Below are 20,921 nucleotides of genomic sequence, written 5' to 3'. Positions count from 1 at the left end.
AACTGGATTGAATTTGGTAAATATTAAAAACAGCTTAAAACAACTTAAAATTACAAAAAGGTGGGTCTTGGTGTTGCTGCTGTGGTAACTTTTCTCTATTATTTTATCTCTTTGTCATCAATAACTATTTTCTTTAGAACACAACAAACCTGTTTTTCCCTCTTTTTACATGGATGAAAATTGGCATCACAATAATTTTTAAAAAGAGGGTTTTTTGCTCCCATCTTATGGGATTTCTTTCTTTGTGTTACAACTTTTATCCTGTATTATATGTATACCATTTAGAGGTTTAGTGAACAAACAGTATATAAATCCTTTTAAATAAATAAATATATTCAGTTATAACTAGTATTTCCCACAGTCTATAACAGCCATGCTCTTTCTAGATGTATTCTCGCATGACAGCAAGCCATGATTAATGGTTTGTTATGAATGCATAGATAGCTCTTTCTTCACCCTGCCTTGCTAGTATTTGAGTGCAACAACCACAATTTTTGTCTTAGTATTTATGTCTGAACCAGGGGCAGTGGTTTGTTTCACTCCCAACAGCTATGATTGCAATTGTTCCACTCCAATTTGTAGGTAATGCCAATCCAGGCACTGTGGTTTTTGCTCCCATACGCTAGTAAGGAGGAGTGAGGCAGGAGTGAACAGCTTGTCCATGGTAAACTGTTATCATTGTTTGTTTGTTTGTTTGTTTATCCGTATTAACCATGGCTTACCTTACTGTGACACATGGATGCAACTTCTTACATTTGTGTCAAGTTAGTTCAATGTTGATTATGTCAACTAAGTTCTTGACTATGAACAAACTAAAACACTTTCAACAGCAATCTCACTTTTGGCAAAATCTAATTAGACACAGCTTTTCATTAATATGTATGGAATAAAAATAAAAAAATAAAATCTGTATGGAATAAAATGTGAACTTAGTTTCTGGATTTAGAAATTATTTTTCAATACATTTTTTAATATTTTCTTTTGCAGAATGTTAAAAAGAAGATGTATGGATGCACAGAAGCTTTTTTGGCTGATGCCAAATGGATTTTGCACAATTGCATTATTTACAATGGGGGTAAGTATGTGTAAGATGATAAATTGTATCATTTGATCATGAGGCCACATTATGGTAATGCCGCAACAAATGGCAGGCGAAGCATCCATACATAAGAACTTGAAATCTAAATAAGTGAAGAGCTTTAAACACCAAAAAAGAAGAGATTTCAAATGGATTTTTTCATACTCACCTGACTTAAAATATATGTTAAGTTGGCTTGCTTTGTATGAGGCTAGGTTGAAAAATGTGCTTCTGAAATGCAGAATGTTTACTCTAAAAGGGACTGGCACCAAATAATTACTATTTAAAGAGAGGATTCTTTCCAAAATGTTGTGGCCATGTTATGCCTGTTAGTTTTCAATATACCAATTGTCAGGGACTGTTTTAGCAGTGAACATTCCCTGACAATCGCAGAAGAGAGGCACCATGGCTCAGGCAACATCCTAGAGCCCTTACTGCAACCTGAGACAGGATATCAGGGGGAGGGATCCGGGGAAGTGTCCAGCGGGGAGATGCCTCGCCCTTTTAAGTTCATGCCTGACTTGAGACATTCCAAAGCACGCAGGCGCAAAGGGACGAGGGCAGGAATCCCATGCTTATTATGCTGGGGGAGGAGCAGACAACAGGCATTGGGAGAATCTTCGTCAGACTGATCGGACATGTATTCTCGATACTGAATCACACTGTAAATGTCAGGCAAAATAAAAGTCTTAAAGACAGAATGGCTGTGGTGCTAGTTTCTCAGAAGTAGCCAAACAAGGACTGTGACACCAATAATTTTCCTTTAATAAATGTTTCAAATACCAACCAGTAGAAATATTTATTATAGATTGGTAGTACAAATAACGTGTTTACAATGGAGATTTTATTAGACATCTCTGCATATCTGTTTCCTCAGGAAATCACAAATTAACACAAACAGCAAAAGTCATAATCAAAATCTGTGAGCATGAGGTATGTATTACCTAGTTAGTTTTCATACTGTATTAATTTAAACATTAAAAATATCAATGTTGACTATGACTGCCATCTATAAAATGAGCTAGATCTTCATTCTTTACTGCACTGAGAGATCTGCTTATCGGGGAGTAAGCCCCATTGAACTCTGTGTGATTTACCTTTGAGTAGGCATGTATAGGGTTGCACTTAACATCAAGAATACAGTAGAGGCCAAATTCCTTTCATAGCTAAACTGGCTGCGCAGAAGTCTGATTTTAAACTCTCTGTGTGTGTTTGGTATATCTTTGCACGATAAGAATGACATACACACAGAATTTGGCTTCTAAAGCACATTACTCTCCTTCTGTGCCTCCCTGCCTCCACATTGCAGAAATGTGGAATTTAGAGCAAGAAGCACCAATTTCATCAACTCCATTCTTTTTGCATGGTAGAGCTGTTGCAATTTGTATACAAATAGCTGAAGTAGCTGGAGAACCATGGCTTGTCAGATGGCAAGATTCCATTATACTATGGAAGGCTAAAACATTGATTTATTTATGTTGAATATATTCTTGTTATATTAAACAGCACAGCTACTGAGGAAGCAATGATAATAGTCCAATTCTATATATATTTTCACTGTAGTAAGTTGATACTTGTTCTCACTTTAATGGGTATACCGGTAGGATTGCAGCCTTAGTATGCTTAAATTTCAGAATTCACAGACTGGCAAAATGTATTATTCTCTGCAGTAGAAAATTATCAATGACTGCTCATCTTACTCTGGATTACTTCTAATAGAACAGTTGGAATAATTAAAATTGAATAACACACTCCCAACTCCTACAGTAGCTGATGTTTCTCTTTACAGATGAATGAAATCGAAGTATGTCCAGAATGTTATTTAGCTGCTTGCCAAAAACGAGAAAATTGGTTTTGTGAGCCTTGTGTAAGTAATTCCCCCCCCAGTACACACTTAATCCAGTTTAAGTTTGGAATTATTCTTTTGCTTCTTACTTTAAATCTGTAAGTAACCTAGAGAAATCTACTCCAGTTTATAAGTATGCATTTTAAGCTACATTTGATGTGTAAATCCAAAAGTTGAATTTGTTCATAGTCCTCCTGCTTCTTGGCAGATCCAAGCACTCCAGCCTTTCAGGGAAAACAGGAATTTTGCTAAAACATTCAATCCTTAAACTCAGTCTTTAGTTTTGCACTTGTTCCTGTTTTAATTTATGTGAATTAAATGTCAAATATTTGGTTTGATTGTCAATGTGCAAACTACTTCAGCAGCTAACAGAAACTTAATGTAGTGGCCAAGAGTACAAACATAGTTCAAATTCTCAGCCACTGTCTCTTGTCTCACCTTGGTAAGCAAGCAACCGAGGATCAAAAACAGTCATAGAGGAAAAGTATTTGGGTTCCTAACACATTTTGAGATAGGGCATTTCTTTCAATACATATCTGCTTAGGTGAACTGAAAGAAATTTTGCCAACCATTGAAATAAATTCATTTATTAAAGATGTTTTCTTTAAATGCACTGGGAAACAAGTAAAGGCCTCAGTTCTACGTCACATAGTCTGAAATAAAGAATGGTTCACTGTACCCTCATTCACATGTTACTCAAGTCAAACCTTGACAGCACAAGCAAGCAGGCTCCTGAAACAGAGATCATACCTCCTTTGCTCCTCTCCAGTCATTTTGCTGTTGTCTGGAGCTAAGCCATGGCTTTGTTCGGCATCTTGTCTGAATTTAGACTTATGGTTTAATGCTCTCCATACAAACCACAAGCATTGTTTGTCCTGTTTTTCTGGAGATTCAGCAAACCCCATTCTAAGCATCTTCCAGAAGTGACGCAAAACTTTCAATTTTGGGTGAGTTTTGCTAGACATAGAAATATAATAATTTATAGGGCAAGCCTTCTCAATTCCCCTTGATCACTATCTCACTACCACTACAAACAGGACTGAGATTTCAAGGGAAGGCAAGACAAGCATTTCTCTTCATAACATACAAAGAATGGGAAAACTTAAAGCTATGCAATTATCTGGACAAACACTTTCCTTTCTGCATAAGGAAGGTACATTCCAATATCTGAAATATGCAATCCATATCATAATTTAAAGTATTGTCTTGCATGCCAGTAATTAGAAAGTACTACATGGCTTTAAATAGTTTCTCATTGTGTGGTCTCTCTGCACTTTCCTCTAGAGCAATCCACACCCGTTGGTCTGGGCTAAGCTCAAAGGTTTCCCATTCTGGCCTGCTAAAGCACTGAGGGATAAAGATGGTCAAGTTGATGCTCGTTTCTTTGGTCAGCATGACAGGTGGGAGTTCAGTCAAAAGGTGGTTGAATGGTTCAATGACTCTTCTTTTTTAAATATATATCTATTACCACACAGTGGTTGCTATTGCATAGTTCACATGTTATTATTCTGCTTTGTAGTGCTTCATATTAGTAGCATGTATAGTACATACTTTCCATTTCCCCATTAATTATCATATTTTTATATCTCGTACCAACTAGTTGCCACAATGGCAATGCAAGCTTACTAAACATATCTGGAATAGATAAAGTTAACCAGTATGTTGTTTTTGTATACACAACATTGAGGCAATGTTTTACTCCAGTTGCATTTACTCTCTGGGACATTATAAAGCCTAGAATATGTTAAATTTTGTGGCAGGGGTAACTGATCATCATTAGATCAAACTATGTTTTTATGCCTTATACACATTAAGTAGTTACTCTAATATTTTAGCATCACTGTAATGTTGTTAATTGAGGGAGTCACAAAAAAGCAACTTTGTAACATATAAACCTGAAAGTCAAATATGTTGATGTTCCATAAGAATTTGTGTGATGTGGGGGCTCAGCCTTCCTTTCCCCTTGAAACAATGTAGGAGCATAAAATTGATGGTGTGTGAATGGTGGAAGCAGCTCCTAAGCTGAGTGCTGCAGCATTACAGAGCAAAGTTTCAAGGATGGCTATATACCCCTAAAATTGAAAAGACGGGTAGGTATACATGTTACATTGAGGAGAGTTACTTTTCCCCATTGCTGTCATTGAACTTGGGTGGGGACCCTGGCTTCCCTGACGACAAATTTTTCATCCACCAACTATTTATCATGCTCTATACCTGCAGAAATGCTTTGTGTATGTGCTACTCTCTCAGAAGGGGTTATGGCAACATTCTTTCAAAAAAGGAAGTAATACTATTAGTATTTTACTGTGTACCTGGGGAATCCCCTTACCCCCACCCCACAAAGCATGCAGGAATTCCTACACTTCCTGTAGTTGGCCTGCTCTCACTGCCCTTTTGGTTACCATGGCGCCACAAAGTTTGCCAGTCAAAGAACTGATTGTGTGATAGTGTGGTATTCATGGTCTGTCATATGAACAGGTCTTAACAATCTAGTCCTAAGACAACGCCACATAAGTGCTTGTTATGAGGTGTTTAATAAGTATATTAGTGCAGCATTGCAAAATACATGCCAACACTACAGGAAAATTACAGCCTGCTGGATAATAATTTCCTGGTTAATTGTGACTGAAAGTTCATCCAGGAGGTGTTTTGAATGGCTCAGTGTCCCCTTTTTGATTCTGTCAATGTTGAATTTACTTAATCAAATTGTTTTGAAAGCAAAACACACACCTGGAATGGTTTTGTCTAAACTGCAGTATGTATTGCATAGATTTGAAGGATCCTTAAGTTTGTCCTAAATGAAGGTTTCAATCTCAAACAGGCATAATTTTATGAAATTCATTCATAGTTTTGTTATTCAGATTCTAAACATACTTGAAAGTAAGACTTAGACACAATCTACATGAAATTTAATGTCATGTTCCCCCATTATTTTACTGTCTTATATGCAGGGCCTGGGTTCCAGTAAATAATTGCTACCTCATGTCTAAAGAAATTCCTTTTTCCGTGAAAAAGACTAAAAGCATATTCAACAGTGCAATGCAAGAGATGGAGGTTTATGTGGAGAACATCCGCAGAAAGTTTGGAGTATTTAATTATGCACCTTTCCGGACACCATATACTCCCAACAACCAATACCAAATGTTGTTAGACCCTTCAAATCCTGGTGCTGGAACTGCTAAGACTGACAAACAAGAGAAAATTAAACTTAACTTTGATATGACAGCATCACCCAAGATTTTAATGAGCAAACCAATGCTGAGTACCAGTACTGGGCGAAGGATTTCCTTAACAGACATGCCACGTTCCCCAATGAGTACAAATTCATCTGTTCATACGGGATCCGATGTTGAACAGGATGCAGAGAAAAAGGCAACCTCCAGTCACTTTAGCGCAAGTGAAGAGTCCATGGACTTTATTGATAAGAATACAGGTAAGGAGGGCAGAAAAAAAGATGCTGCTTCAATGGCTATATTCAAACTTTATCATCAGGCAGAACAAGGAAGGTCAGAAAACTGGAAGGAAATAATCTGATGTTCATTATAAAAATACTTGTAGGAGGTATTGTTGGACTCAGGTGCAGCTCTGCTCCTAAGCATCTGCACAACTACCTTGGGAACAATTAAAAGATTGGGTCAGAGTCAGGAAGGTTGTTGCCCATGCTAATAGCAGAGGATTTGTGTTAACTTCAAGGTGGGCCAAAGGCACCTGGGAAGAGAATCATTTAGGAAAGAACCCAGAGCAATTGTTCAACAAAGGATGTCAGGTCAGACTGCCGTTGCACTGGAGAACTAAGAACCAGGGAGGTGGAGCATGATCTGAGCATCTGGATCAGTAGGAATAGGTAGAAATGTGTTTCTGATACTTCAGTGTGTTGATGGGCTGCAAAGATGGATGTATTGTTTGGTCCAGAGGGTCAGGTTTTCATACTACCTTCTCTAGGTGCAATGGGGAATATGATGTCTTGGTGTCTCCTTGGATAGGAGCTATTGTTTAAAGTTATTGAAAGTGTCATTGCAAGGAACACGTCAGTGGGACTGGGTAACTTTGGGAGGGGGTGTCTGCCCCAGTATCAGCAGTGGTTTGCAAGGAAGGCACCTACAATTCACAGAATACAGAATTTGGAAAGGTAGTGCAGAGTGACAAGTTAGGGACTAGAATACAAAGACCATTTTGCCATGGTGTTCTTTTATTTTTAGCAAGCTTTTTAAAATCTCCAATAGAATTTAGCTTCACATGCTTACCATTAAGAGGCAAGGAAGCAACAATATCTAGCACAATAAGCTAAAAAAATATTGCAAAAATAGATTATGTATAATGCAAGTTGTTTACAGAGTCTTCATTTCCCCCTCCCCCCAGGCTATTTACGTGTAGTGTCAGCACAGTATTTTACAAAAAAGCTTTATTAGATCCAGTGTTGGTATCCTAATTTGTTCATTCATGAATGTCTTCTCTCTTCATTAGGCATGGCTGAATTCTCTATTTGTTTCTTATGTTAATAACATCAGGAAGTTTTCTTAACATTTACTATTGTGCTAGGCTCTTGCATATTTGCTTAATTCTTTGCGAGAGTGACTGCTTTCCATTTTTTAAATATTACACAACTTCTTTTCATTTGAACATATAATATGAATAATCTTGCTCTGCATTTAGAATTGGAATTGGAGGAGAATCAGATAATTTTTGAAGTTTATGATCATCTTCCTTTTTGGAATGTAGACCAAGTACCCAGTAATCTCTAATCTGCTGTCACCACATACCAAGTTACAGAGAGCAATAGGAATCTTCCTTTATTTGCTTAATTGTGCACATCAAAGTAAGCCTATGGGGAAAATGTATTATTTCTAGAATCGACCTAGACCAGAACACAGATAAATTTAAGAACCAGTAAACTTTATAAAATAAACAAGAAAAAATAGTTACTTAGTTATGAATAACAAGTATTATTTCTAAGTCCCTTTTTCAACATCTACCCTAACTGCCAGCCTCTCACCTATGCCTTTCCTCTCTGATCTTACCTGCTCACCATAGTCTCTTAACTGTCCTTTCTTAGAACTCCCTTCACTTGTAACTCACTCGGATTCCTGCCAGTACTCATCTTTCCACTCATTACTCTATTACAGAAACACTCTGAATTTGAGACCTTTACCTGGGGAGCAAATTGTCTTGGACCTGGTATTATGCAGTGTATTGGTGGCATGCATTTTCAAACATAAGGGCACACCTGGTTTTTAATTTGATGCATATATTAGGTATGCTATGATGAACTGGACAAAATGGAATTTTGAGCCTGAATGTGCCATTATTTGTTCTGGTAATGATATCTGGGTTCTGGAAAGGCATATTTTAGGCAGCAGTCCAAACCTCCATAGCTCTAGGGTGAGGAGGCATCCCTCTACTTGCTTCTGATGGCTCAACCAGTCTCCTGATAGAGGGACACTTGGGCTATTCTGCTAGTGCAAATCTCCCCCTTCTTGCCACCAAATGGGAGGGCACAGGGGTTGGACCTGATCTGTTGCCCTCCCCACCTTCTGCCACCATTGTAAGTGGGTGGGTTGCAGATACGGTGGTAGCTCTAGAGAGCTGCAGCAGCAGGTTTGGGTTGCAGTCTTAATGCTTTAAAACAGTCTCTTGCTCTATGTGAGGTTTATGAAATATATGCCTGAAGGAAATTTGGGTTTGCCCCCAATTTTCAAGTTCCATGGACATAAAGTTCCCGCTAACTCATCCTCACTATTTCATATAAAGGCAAGAAAACTGGTACAGATATTTCTATTGATGTGTATTCAGGACTGTGACCTGAAAGAATACAAACTTGGACCTGCAACACAATGCAACATTTTGTCCTTCCACATAAAAGAAGCTCCTGCTCGGGTTCCAGCCAGCCATTCTCTCCAAACAAGGCATTTCCCCCTCCTCTCCCAGCCCATTGTTTCCTTTTCCTTTTTCAGATGTCATTCCTTATTCTATAACTACTAAGCATGCTCAGTCCTCATTGGACTATTCATTTTGTTGCCACTTTAGTTTGCTTTTTTATTTTTAATGTACTTCTTCAGACCATGGCATTCTTCCAAGCATGCTGATATCTCCTTGTTTCTCAGTGACCCTGTTTTGGCTACAGTCTTGTTGCTATTCACCACCTGAGTTTGCTATTAGAAGAAGTGATGACATGAAGCATCTTAAATTTGAAGGCTAAATAGTATAATGAAAGATTTCTCTGCTTTGCAAATATTAATCTAGGGCTCTTTGGCTTAACTTGCTGGCAAAAGAGCATGTTAGAATTTGATAAATGCTTGTTTGCAAGACATTCAATTTAAACTATCTTAATAAGTAAGTAAGTAAGCAAGCAAGCAAGCTGTTAAACCTGTAGAGGAGCTCAGTCATGTTTCAAAATAGTTCGTATTGATTTAGCAAGTTGGAACAGTGTCTTGAGAATAATATGGTATAGGAAATCCACACACAGGTGAAATTTACCAGAATCTAAGGTGGGTAGAGATAAATGGGGAAGTAGTCCTAAAACTGGGTATTTCCAAAGTGAGAGCTTGCAAGTTGATAGTATCTGAAAGTATTCCTAACTAATTAGTTTTCTGTGTTAATCAACACATCATTGGTATAATTAATCTTCTTACTTGACATAATAAAAGAGAATTTTACTCTCAGTTGAAATTGTTTAAATAAATTCACAATTTTTGCACTCTTTTTATTCCAGTGCAGCTACTTAATAAGGGCCCTCATATTTTCTAACACTTATGCTGTGGAAGGATTAGGGATGAATCAAGCAGCCTACTGATTTCCTGTTCATTTCATTTTCATTGGCACTCCTGTCTTGTCCTCCTGACTTTTCTGAAAGAACATGCAATGTCTGCGTTTAATTGGTACACATTTTGTATAAAATAAACTTTTTCCAGTGTATTTTGTCATAAAATGGATTTTTAATGTAAAATACTGATGTTTGTGCTCTTTGCACACCTAATCTGCAATGAAAAATCCAGTAAGTGCAAACCACAACCAGGGTGGGCTGGGGGTGGGTGGGTTCCTGTTCAAAGCAAAAATGCTACAAATCCCACAGAGTAGACCCAAGACTTTGGTCATACCTGAATAAGGGGTTTCAGTCATATTTTGAAATGACAATTATGTCAATTGTCTACTTTGTCAGCTTCTCCAGCACCAACAAGGACCGGCCAAGCAGGGAGCTTATCTGGCAGCCCCAAACCTTTCTCTCCTCAAGTCTCAACGCCTGCTAAACAAGAAAGAACATCCACTCCAGGAAGCATTCTGAATCTTAATCTTGGTGAGTTAAAATTGACAGTACTGTACCAACTTTCATTTTATCAATGCTATTTGATATAAGTATGAGAAGTTCCAAGTTGATTCTCTGAGTGCAGAATCATAAATGTGGACAGGTACACTTTCTGTTTCCTGATTGAAACAATTTCATTTAATTTAAGGATATTTTAAATGCTTTTGAAATATCTGGGAAAGTACATAGTTAAGCAGATACAGGATTCTGAGAACTAAATGATATTTGCTTACCTGCTCTACTCCAAAAACCATAGTTCCTTATTCTTGTATAAAACTAAATATTTCTGACAAAATCCTCTGGTCCTTGGATAGCATGAACATATAGGTCAGGCATGTCAAACCTGCGGCCCTCCAGATGTTTTGGCCTACAACTCCCATGATCCCTAGCTAGCAGGACCAGTGGTTGGGGAAGATGGGAATTGTAGTCCAAAACATCTGGAGGGGCCGCAGGTTTGACATGCCTGATATAGGTGATACCAGTGATTTTCCCAATCAGCCTGAGTTCAGAAAAGCCTCCTGGCATATTTGGTCAATTTGTATAACTTTGGTGGATAGGTTTTGTGAGAGCACTGACTAGGGCTTGACAAAGTATTATGCCAAGTATGCGACAGTATAAGTTTTTCACATCAGCATAATCAAGGATCAGAGTTGGACTCTTTTCCAATTCTCACTCAATATGGCTTTGATTAGGCCTATAGAAGGAGTTTATACTCAATTGTACTCCTTGACTGCAAACCTTCACATCAACTTCAGTGAAAATTAAATCAGAAATTTAAATGTGATCAACTTCAGTGAAATTTAAGCAGCCTAACTGTTTGTGGAATTGCAGCCATGCTTCTAAATAGTCGTTCAGTATTTATGTGGAACTGTTGTAATATATGTGGTAAATATTATCAAGTATTAATGTTGAGTGTGGACTGATTGAATTAGGTTTTTTTCTTGAAATAAATGATTTCTGTTTAAGTTGTGTTATGTAATGAAAATACTTTTATTTAATATTCTAGATCGTAGTAAAGCTGAGATGGATCTGAAAGAGTTGAGTGAATCAGTCCAGCAGCAAACCACACCTGCACCACTGATTTCCCCAAAGCGGCAAATTCGCAGCAGGTTCCAGCTTAATCTTGACAAGACAATAGAGAGCTGTAAAGCACAGTTAGGTATGCACATGGTAATATCAAATTTACATTGAAGGCATTAGAGTTGAAACATTCTTCATTTTAACATAAATGGGGCGGGGATCTTAAATATGGTGTGTTGTCCATTGTACAGAGTGTTTGGCTTGTATCTTAGCAGACGAAGGTTCAAAGCTTCTTTATTTGGGGAGGCAAATGAACCTTGCTTGTAAAACTAAAACTTGAACAACCTACTTCACAGAATTATTATAAGTACGGTATATAATTGGTCTGTTACAACGTTTGTGTGCTCACTATATCTATGGCTTAATACTTAAATTTTATAAGCCTCAATAATTGTAAAGAGGTGTGTGGTAGAAATCTATGAATAAATAAATAAATAGTCTTCTTTTGTACTTAGGCATCAATGAAATATCTGAAGATGTTGCAGTAGAGCATAGTGACTCAGAGGACTCTGAAAAGTCAGATTCTAGTGATAGTGAATATATCAGTGATGATGAACAGAAATCCAAGAACGATCAGGAAGAAGAAGAAAAAGAAGGTGCAAGAAGTGACAAAGAATCATTGGCCATGAAAAAAAAACCAAAACCACCAACACCAACTGAGGAAAAAGAAGAAATTAAAAGTACAGTCACAGAAGTGGAAAAAACAGATACCCCTGTCAAAGAAAAGGCAAATGTAGACTCTGATAAAGAAGTTTCTGAAAAGGGGAAAAGTTTGCCACATCCTACAAAAGAGAAGTTGAAAGGTAAAGATGAGACTGATTCGCCAACAGTACATCTTGGTCTGGACTCTGACTCAGAAAGTGAACTTGTTATTGACCTAGGTGAAGACCAGTGCGGGCGTGAGGGACGCAAAAATAAAAAAGAACCCAAGGAATCTCCTCCTAAGCAAGAAGGTAGAAAAATATACTTTTTCCTGTTATGTGTATTGGCAATCTAAGATTAAGCACATTGCTGAATTGTCTGTGGTGTTCACTCCCAGAAATCCTGATACCGTATTTGGTGTGTATGTGTGTGTATGAACGTGTGCTTCTAGAATGGGGTGGAAATAATTTTATTTTCCTTAATAATCCAACAGTGCAGCTAATTTGAGGATTACTTCTCAAATAATATTTGCTCAATGTTGTCGAAGATGCACATATAGATAGGGATTTTGGAACCTTTATTGCACAAGGTTCAAATGCTGTCTCCCCCATTTGCCATTGTATTTTCTCACTGTTTGACTATTGAGGAAATAGTTGTGCTTAAAGTAAAAGCAGAAAGGGATCAAAGGACCACAAAGCCCCACCGTAGGACCATTAACAAATCAGCTTCTAACCCATGAAGATAGCTCATGCATTCCACAAGGTGCCAGAAATAGAGGCCTGCAAAGCAAATTTTTCTGCATGTTAAAATGAGCCTAGCCATAATATTCTGCAGGAGAACAACACGTTTAGGTTTTGCAGACTGTTTTCAGTCTGATTTCAGCATAAGATACTGATGTGCTTTTCTTTAAAAGTCTTAAAAAGAAGTGTAGAGCTGAAAGGGATCCCAAGGATCATCTAGTCCAATCCCCTGCAGTGCAGGAATCTCAGCTAAAGCATCCATGGCTGATGGCCATCCAACCTCTGCCTAAAAACCTCCAGTGAAGGAGAGTCCACCACCTTCCAAGGGAGTCCATTCCACTCTCAAACAGCTCTTACTATGAGAAAGTTCCTCCTCATCAAATATTTTGAAGAATAAGGTTAGAATAAAAATTATCAGATTTTTGAATTTTAAAAAAATCAAAATAGACTGTTTTAGTTGTATGCACAGACATGTGATGGGTGCTGTTTGAATGAATAGGGCTAGAGATGCACAACCTGAGTGCTAAACTGCAGTCCAGGAAACGGGGCTGCTAGGGCCAGTTCACGCAGCTGCAAATGGGAAATGGGTGTGCATAGTGGGGAAGCAGCCCCCCCCCCATGTGTCATTGTATGTACTGTGTGTACTTTGAATATACTCAAAGTCATCCCACTGTGCTGTCCAGAGCCAGGTGGCCTGTGCCCCTGTAGTGTGCTTCTACAACTGCAGGGGAATGAGGAAGGAGAGATTAAGGAATCACCCTGCTGAACAAAGCAAGGCATTAGTAATACAGTGGTACCTCCTTGTGGACGGGATCCTTTCCAGAGGTCCGGTCGAATCCTGAGGTTTCCGCAACCTGAGGACCGCTTCTGTGCATGTGCACAGGGTGAAACCCGGTAAAATACTTTCGGGTTTGCCGTGCGCGCATCCCGAAGTTTACGTAAGCAGAGGGTTATGTAAGCGGAGGTTCGACTGTATCTTTCAAAAATGTATATTTGCTACAGTGGCTTGAAAACATGCAGCTTTACTCTAGATTGCACTAGCTTTTGTCAGTAGGTACAGAGTATCTTGTCACCCTTCAGATGGACTCCCATAAGCCCCTACCAGGCTTGCCAATGGTCTTGAATGATGGGTGTTTGAGTTCAAAAACATCTGGAGGGACCATTTGTTCCCAATCCCTGATCTGTATTCTGCAATGCTCAGATGGTAGATAGAAAGGTTAAAAACACTCCAAGAAGTTTTTTTTTTTGAGATTATTTCAAACCTTTCGGTATTCAATGTGAGAGAGGGAGAGTTGAATTTGTGTCACTCTTGCTGGTGTTATTTTGTAATCGGAATCTGTGTTTTGTTCTATAGTTTCTCAATTTTATTTAATTTTTGGTTTGGACTGCATATATTACAAATAGTTTAAATAAACAAATGAATACATGCTTACTTAAATTTCATCCTCCCTGGTTTTTGACAGGTGGCGCTGTGGGTTAAACCACAGAGCCTAGGGCTTGCTGATCAGAAGGTCGGCGGTTCAAATCCATGTGACGGGGTGAGCTCCCGTTGCTTGGTCCCAGCTCCTGCCAACCTAGCAGTTTGAAAGCACGTCAAAGTGCAAGTAGATAAATAGGTACCGCTACAGCGGGAAGGTAAACGGCGTTTCCGTGTGCTGCTCTGGTTCGCCAGAAGCGGCTTTGTCATGCTGGCCACATGACCTGGAAGCTGTACGCCGGCTCCCTTGGCCAATAATGCGAGATGAGCGCCGCAACCCCAGAGTCTGTCACGACTGGACCTAATGGTCAGGGGTCCCTTTACCTTTATATGACTTGTCTAGCGTCTGCCTAGTTGCGCGCTGTTCCGTCGAACGCCCGCGGCAAACCCAGAAGTACTGGAACAGGTTACTTCCAGGTTCGCCGCTTGTGCATGTGTAGAAGCGCTAAATCTCACTTCACGCATGCACAGAAGCACAAACCGCTCCGTGCGCAGACGCGACGCTTTGTCCAGCATCCTTTTCGGCCAGCAACTGGGGCTCTAGAACGGATCCTGGTTGCAAAATGAGGTACTACTGTAGTAGTATCCAATCACCAGGGAACATGTGATCATGAGAGTCTTGAAATCTTGGTGTGTGTGCTGCCTATAGTAGCAAATTCCTGAAACTTCTGGTGAGGATGCAATAATTAAGGGTGGTTTCGTAATCTGAATGAAGACGTCTCAAAACCTAATATTGAATGTCAGTGTAAAACACGGATAAAGAGCAACTCTGAGGCATCATCTGTATGATGTGAGGAACTAAAAATAGTTCAAGAGTAGATTATGGAAGGGTCAAAAGTTTAGCGGCTCCTAGAGTGACAAACATATACGCTGAAGAACTCAGTTTACTTTCTTTTACTTCATCACCTTTTCTCTGCAGGCAAAAAGATGGCATTTGTGATGCGTAAATTGCTTTTGAAAGTCAGCTGGCAATGAACAATGCAACTTTCACCCGCTGAAAAATAATTATGTGCACAGATATCTGTTGTACTATGTTCCTCACAGTAACTGGGTTTTGTAATACCTGAATTGTCAATAAAAAATATCATCATGTTTTTTCCCCTACCCACTTAGCTGCAGCTAAAACCCCACCTGCTTCAACAGTAAGTAGTCAGCCTCCATCTGAAACTCAGGTGCTCACTCGATCCGCATCCCAGACTCCTCCAGCCGGTGTCACAGCTACAACAAGCACTTCTTCTGCTGCCAGCGCTCCAGCTGCAGCCACCGGGAGCCCAGTGAAGAAGCAGAGGCCGCTTCTACCAAAGGAAACTGCCCCAGCTGTCCAACGGGTAGTATGGAATTCTTCAAACAAATTTCAGACTTCTTCTCAGAAATGGCATATGCAGAAGGTGCAAAGGCAACAGCAGCAGCAACAGAGTCAGCAGCAGCAACCTCAGTCCTCGCAAGGAACAAGATACCAGACAAGACAAGCCGTGAAAGGTATTATCACCTTTCCCATTTTGTTCTCATTGCTGTATTTTTGCAGTGGTCATTGTGCTCAAGTACTTCAAACTATTCTTCCATAAATACAGGTCCTGTAAAGATATGAAAATGCAAAATTGCTCCACCAGTGTGGTCCTTAAGTGTACACTGGTACCTCGGAAGTTGAACAGAATCCGTTCCAGAAGTCTATTCAACTTCCGAAACGTTCGGAAACCAAGGTGCGGCTTCCGATTGGCTGCAGGAAGCTCCCACAGCCAATCAGAAGCTGCGGAAGCCGCACCAGACGTTCGGGTTCTAAAGAACGTTCGCAAACCAGAACCCTCACTTCCAGGTTTGCGGTGTTCGGGAGCTAAAACGTTCTACTCACAAGGCATTCGGGAGCTAGGGTACAACAGTACTTAGAATAATTTGCAGCATTTTAGTTGGAATGTGAACTGCAATAACTTTCCACTGTAGTTTTAATTATTTCATAAATATTATAAAATGAAGTGTATCTCTAACTGAAAGATGAGCTGTCTCAAGTGGAAATAACAATATGAAGGGAAATGATTGATATCACCAATATTTATTAGTGGATGAAAGTGAACTACTTCAGGGATAAGGCATAGCTTACTTTGTATCAATATGGAGATGCACAATATAGGCTGTATCTAATGTTGTCCCTCCCTCTATAACCCCCCACACCCTTAACATCTGCTCTGGAGAGTTAGTGAACCCTCCCGTGCAAATTGTTTGTGTGACAGGGGACTAGGGCATGGCTGCAATGAAGAGGTGAGGAAAATGAAGTCCTATTGTGCAATGTTAGATTCCACCATATAATTTTGATTGGTTATCAAGTTGTCCTTAAAGAACATGTTGGTCCCTTGTTATGTGATGACAGAAGGTTTTTTTATTTTCTGTGAAACATGGTTATGAAAATGAAGAGTGCCAACCTTTTAAGAGGATAGATCCAAGTAACTTCTAGATTTCTTATTTTCCAAAAATGGGGAAACAGCCGTTATTATTTTCGTCCAAGCAGTTCTTAAACTAATTAATTCTGAAATCTAATTGCACCTAACAGATACTAATCTAATTAAATCTTCCTAATATCTTTAGACAGGGACCCAGGTGGCGCTGTGGTTAAACCACTGAGCCTAGGGCTTGCTGATCAGAAGGTCGGCGGTTCGAATCCCTGTGATGGGGTGAGCTCCCGTTGCTCGGTCCCAGCTCCTGCCAACCTAGCAGTTCGAAAGCACGTCAAAATGCAAGTAGATAAATAGGAACCGCTACAGCGGGAAGGTAAACGGCGTTTCCATGTGCTGTTCTGGTTTGCCAGAAGTGGCTTTGTCATGCTGGCCACATGACCTGGAAGCTATACGCCGGCCAATATTGTGAGATGAGCGCGCAACCCCAGAGTCGGTCACAACTGGACCTAATGGTCAGGGGTCCCTTTACCTTTAATATCTTTAGACGGTTGCAATCTGTAGATTTGGGGGCATCAACCTAATTTGCTGTCTCCCTCCCTGCCCCATTTTGCTTAATATGATACTGGAACTGTTCCTGTTAACAGCTTGTTCACTACTTTGTGACATTTTACTTGGCCATAATCAAGGTATTACCCCACTATGGTACATTTTAAGGAGTATTTTCCAGTGGCTGGTGAAACCAGCATAGGCAATCACTAACAGTTGACCTGAGAATCCTTATCTGCCTTATCTTAGGGTTTTCTGCCCCGTTTACACAGTTATGCCAGCATAATGTCACAGAATAAGATATGTCACCACTGCAAGAAGTATAATGGCAGCATCACACACCAATCCACCAACACAAATATTCAAGATTGAGCTGTGAAAGGCTATTGAACAGCATTTATTTAGCATTGGTTTGCCTGTTTTTTGACATTTCAAAAGCATTGAAATCTGCAGTGATTCACTTGTGGGTTTGTTTTGTGTCCTTAGCTGTACAGCAGAAAGAAATTACTCAGAGTACTTCAACGTCAACCATTACCTTGGTTACAAGCACTCAACCTGTTTCCATAGTAACCAGTTCTGGATCAGCAAGTACACTTTCATCTTCAGTTAATACAGACTTGCCAATAGCAACAGCTTCAGCAGATGTGGCTGCAGATATTGCTAAGTATACTAGTAAAGTAAGTTTTTTGTTTTTGTTTTAAAAAAGCACTACATTCTTACAAGTTTTACTTTGAAGTTAATGCAGTTGCTGATGTGCAACAAAGCAGGTTATCCACTTGCCTGAACATTTTTCCTCATCCTGTGATGTGGATGAGTTTAACCTTTGAACACGTGGATGAACCTTAACAGCAATATTTTAAACTGGCTGCTGGTGTGTAGCTGGAAGCACTGCAACTTTTCCTGCGTAGTTCTCCAAAAACAGAAGCTTGGGTTTTGGGGTCAGGGATGGAGGGAAGAGACAAAAACAGCCCAAATGTATGCATGGTTAACATACATTTATGGATAAATTTTATTAACCCAACATGTGGATATATGTATGCACATCATAATTTTATTAGTACTTATCAGATTTATCTGTAATGTTTGACAAAGCTTTTTTTCCCCTACTTCGTGTGTGTTTCTTTTAGCACAGTCAACAATCTGTATGGTGCATTAAAATAATAATGGCCAAACAAATGCAAGTGCTTGCCTCAAGGAGCCTCAAATCTGTATTTAAGCAGTAGGAGAAAGGTAGAGGAAAATTAATACAAGGAAATATAGTTTCATGCCCTTAAACTTTGCTCCAGTTGCAGATGAGGATCAAAAGATTAAGCCTGAGGCTGAATAGAAAAGGGCGCCTTTGTGGAGGAATTTGAAGGAAGACTCTGAGATAGCACCTTGGAGGTGTTCTAGCGTAAGGACTACAAGAGAGAATTTTTGGTATTCTTTTAGGAAAAAATTGTATTCTAGGCTGAGTATTTTCCACTTCAGTGTACAGAGCAATGATGTCACAGCAATAGCCTTAAACCCTGTACTTCTTGGGAGAGAGTAGTCTTGCAGACAGGTAAAGCTATCTTTATAGGAGCCCATTGGATACAGCAGGCACGTCCAACAGGTAGATCGTGATCTACCGGTAGATCACTGGACATCTGTGGTAGATCACTGGCCCCCCCCAAAGAAGCTCAACAAGTTTGACTCCCCTAAAAGAAGCTCAACACTTTTGCCCTGCACCCCTCAAAAATGGGCATTCCTCCTTCCTAAAAAAACTCAACAATTTTGACCTGAACCCCCTAAAAGGGGGGTAGATCACTGCCAGTTTTTAACTCTGTGAGTAGATCACAGTCTCTTGGGAGTTGGCCACCCCTGGGATACAGCATTTGCTTTTGCATTCTGTATGGGAGTGGCTGAGCTGTATGAGTTTCTGGCAGCCAAGGAAGCCAATGCTTTTGCTTGGCCTATCTGGGCAAGTGGTATGCCACAGTAACCAATTGGGTCTTGCTTGGGAAAGCCATCATCTTTGAACAAGCGCTTTCAGCTACGGTTGCCAAACATGGCTGCCAAACAGATATGGGGGCTTTGGTGGTGGAGCGGGGATGGAGGATGAACTGTCCTGTAATTAGTGTGTGCACAAGGTGTGACACAACAGTTCCAAAGGCTTTAGGCAGGTACACAAGTGGCAGATAAAGGACTGTATATGCAGGGTTGACATTTTTATTTCTAGGCAGGGCTGTAAAGCAACTCTTGCATACCTTCTCCCTGAAAAACGTGCTACACATTCTGTGTATGTAAGAGAGAAATAGAAGTATACCAGACAGAGGGCCTTCTTGGCAGTGGCACCCGCTCTGTGGAACGCCCTTCCAGCAGATGTCAAGGCAATAAGCAACTATTTTACTTTTAGAAGACAACTGAAGGCAGCCCTGTTTAGGGAAGTTTTTAATGTTTGATGCTGTACTGTTTTTAATATTCGGTTGGAAGCCACCCAGAGTGGCTGGGGAAACCCAGCCAGATGGGCGGGGTATAAATAAATAAATTATTATTATTATTATTATTATTATTATTATTATTATTATTATTATTATATTTAAAATTACTCCTAAATCATAAAGTTCACTGGTTGGCCTTGGGCAAGTCAGCATCTTTCAGCCATACTTTCTTGCCTGGGTAAACTAGCCTTGTGTACTACCTGAACTCCTTCAAGAAAGACAAAGGAGAAGTGCCCAGAATGAGAACTGAGCAGGCAAGGCTGTAAACAGGTGCTTCATTGAACATCAAGCTTAAGTGCATAGCTGGCCAGTTTAAAATACTGCTGTGAAAGTTTCCCCGTGTGTTACAGCTGGCGTACCTTAACACCACTAGTGAGACTATACAGGGCAGCACAACTGGAAGGACAATTAATGACAAGTAAGTAATTCCATTTTTGTTCAGGTACCAAAATCATGAAGTAAAAACAACTCCTGTTTCTTGTGTGAAGTGGTTCTTCTAAATTGTGTTAATTTGAACATAATATGAGGTTTTAGAATGATGAAAAAGGAACCATCCAGGGGTGGTGCTTAAATGTTTACAAAGTGCATTTGCCCCCTCCGTTGTTGTTCTTTTAAGAAGCCATTCCAGTTTCTATTGATGTAACTTTATTTAATTAAGATATTTAGACAGAGAGCTAAATTGAACCTTACTTTAAAAAAATATATAAACGTGAAAAGGAAAAACAAGGAATTCCTCACATCATTTTCCAAAGTAGCCATTTGCATGAAGTAGAGAGAAACACAGGTATCTGGCCTCTTTATCTAAACTGCTCAATGAGTTGATGCCATGTATAAGGTCACAAATGATGTTTAGAAAGTTTATGTAGTTTCTTTCTCCCATCTCAGTCCTTTAGGTATCTTGATCCATTTTACTACCTCATGAATGTTGACACCTGATCCTGCATCAGCAACTTGCATGGTAGATTGTGAACAGATTCCCAGAGTACTGCATTTCAGACTCTCAATGCATAAATTAGGACTAAAATTAAAAGTACATGGCTCCAGAATACTTCGTTGGTGTCTGATGTATGCAAGCGAATAGAGTTGGATTCTGATTGTCATTTTGAGATCTAACTGGTATAATAATGCCAACATGGAATTCTGTGTTTTGACATAGTGATTGGTGATTTGAATGCTCTGATGGCATTACAGATACATGCAATATTGTAATTTAATGCCATCTAGAGAGAACCTATGGAATTCAGGTTGAGCAAGTAAATACTGTAGTGAACTATGAACTCGCCACATGCCTGAGAGTCCAGTTGTCTGGCTACCAAACTAAACATACTGTGAAGTGATTTAACCATAGCACGTGGCACCCCAC

General features: G+C 39.6%; 1 protein-coding gene across 21 annotated transcripts in view; it reads left to right on the top strand.

Moving 5' to 3' along the window:
- Positions 1-20,921, top strand: part of ZMYND8 (zinc finger MYND-type containing 8) — an 83,928-nt gene that overhangs the window by 51,556 nt on the left and 11,451 nt on the right. For 19 of the 21 annotated variants that reach the window (XM_088674604.1, XM_088674605.1, XM_088674599.1 and 16 more), the window contains 10 exons: positions 988-1,075; positions 1,956-2,011; positions 2,868-2,945; positions 4,209-4,324; positions 5,876-6,357; positions 10,081-10,215; positions 11,231-11,383; positions 11,760-12,257; positions 15,277-15,642; positions 17,583-17,773. In XM_088674604.1, the coding sequence (XP_088530730.1) occupies positions 988-1,075; positions 1,956-2,011; positions 2,868-2,945; positions 4,209-4,324; positions 5,876-6,357; positions 10,081-10,215; positions 11,231-11,383; positions 11,760-12,257; positions 15,277-15,642; positions 17,583-17,773 (2,163 nt within the window). Of the gene's footprint in view, positions 1-987; positions 1,076-1,955; positions 2,012-2,867; positions 2,946-4,208; positions 4,325-5,875; positions 6,358-10,080; positions 10,216-11,230; positions 11,384-11,759; positions 12,258-15,276; positions 15,643-17,582; positions 17,774-19,908; positions 19,977-20,921 lie in introns of all 21 variants that reach the window. The other 2 variants (XR_015951155.1, XR_015951154.1) reach the window with 1 other exon arrangement.

Source organism: Zootoca vivipara, chromosome 7, assembly GCF_965207765.1.
Source record: "Zootoca vivipara chromosome 7, rZooViv2.hap1.1, whole genome shotgun sequence".
Taxonomy (NCBI): Eukaryota; Metazoa; Chordata; class Lepidosauria; order Squamata; family Lacertidae; genus Zootoca; species Zootoca vivipara.
This window is presented reverse-complemented; position numbering and strand designations above follow the sequence as displayed.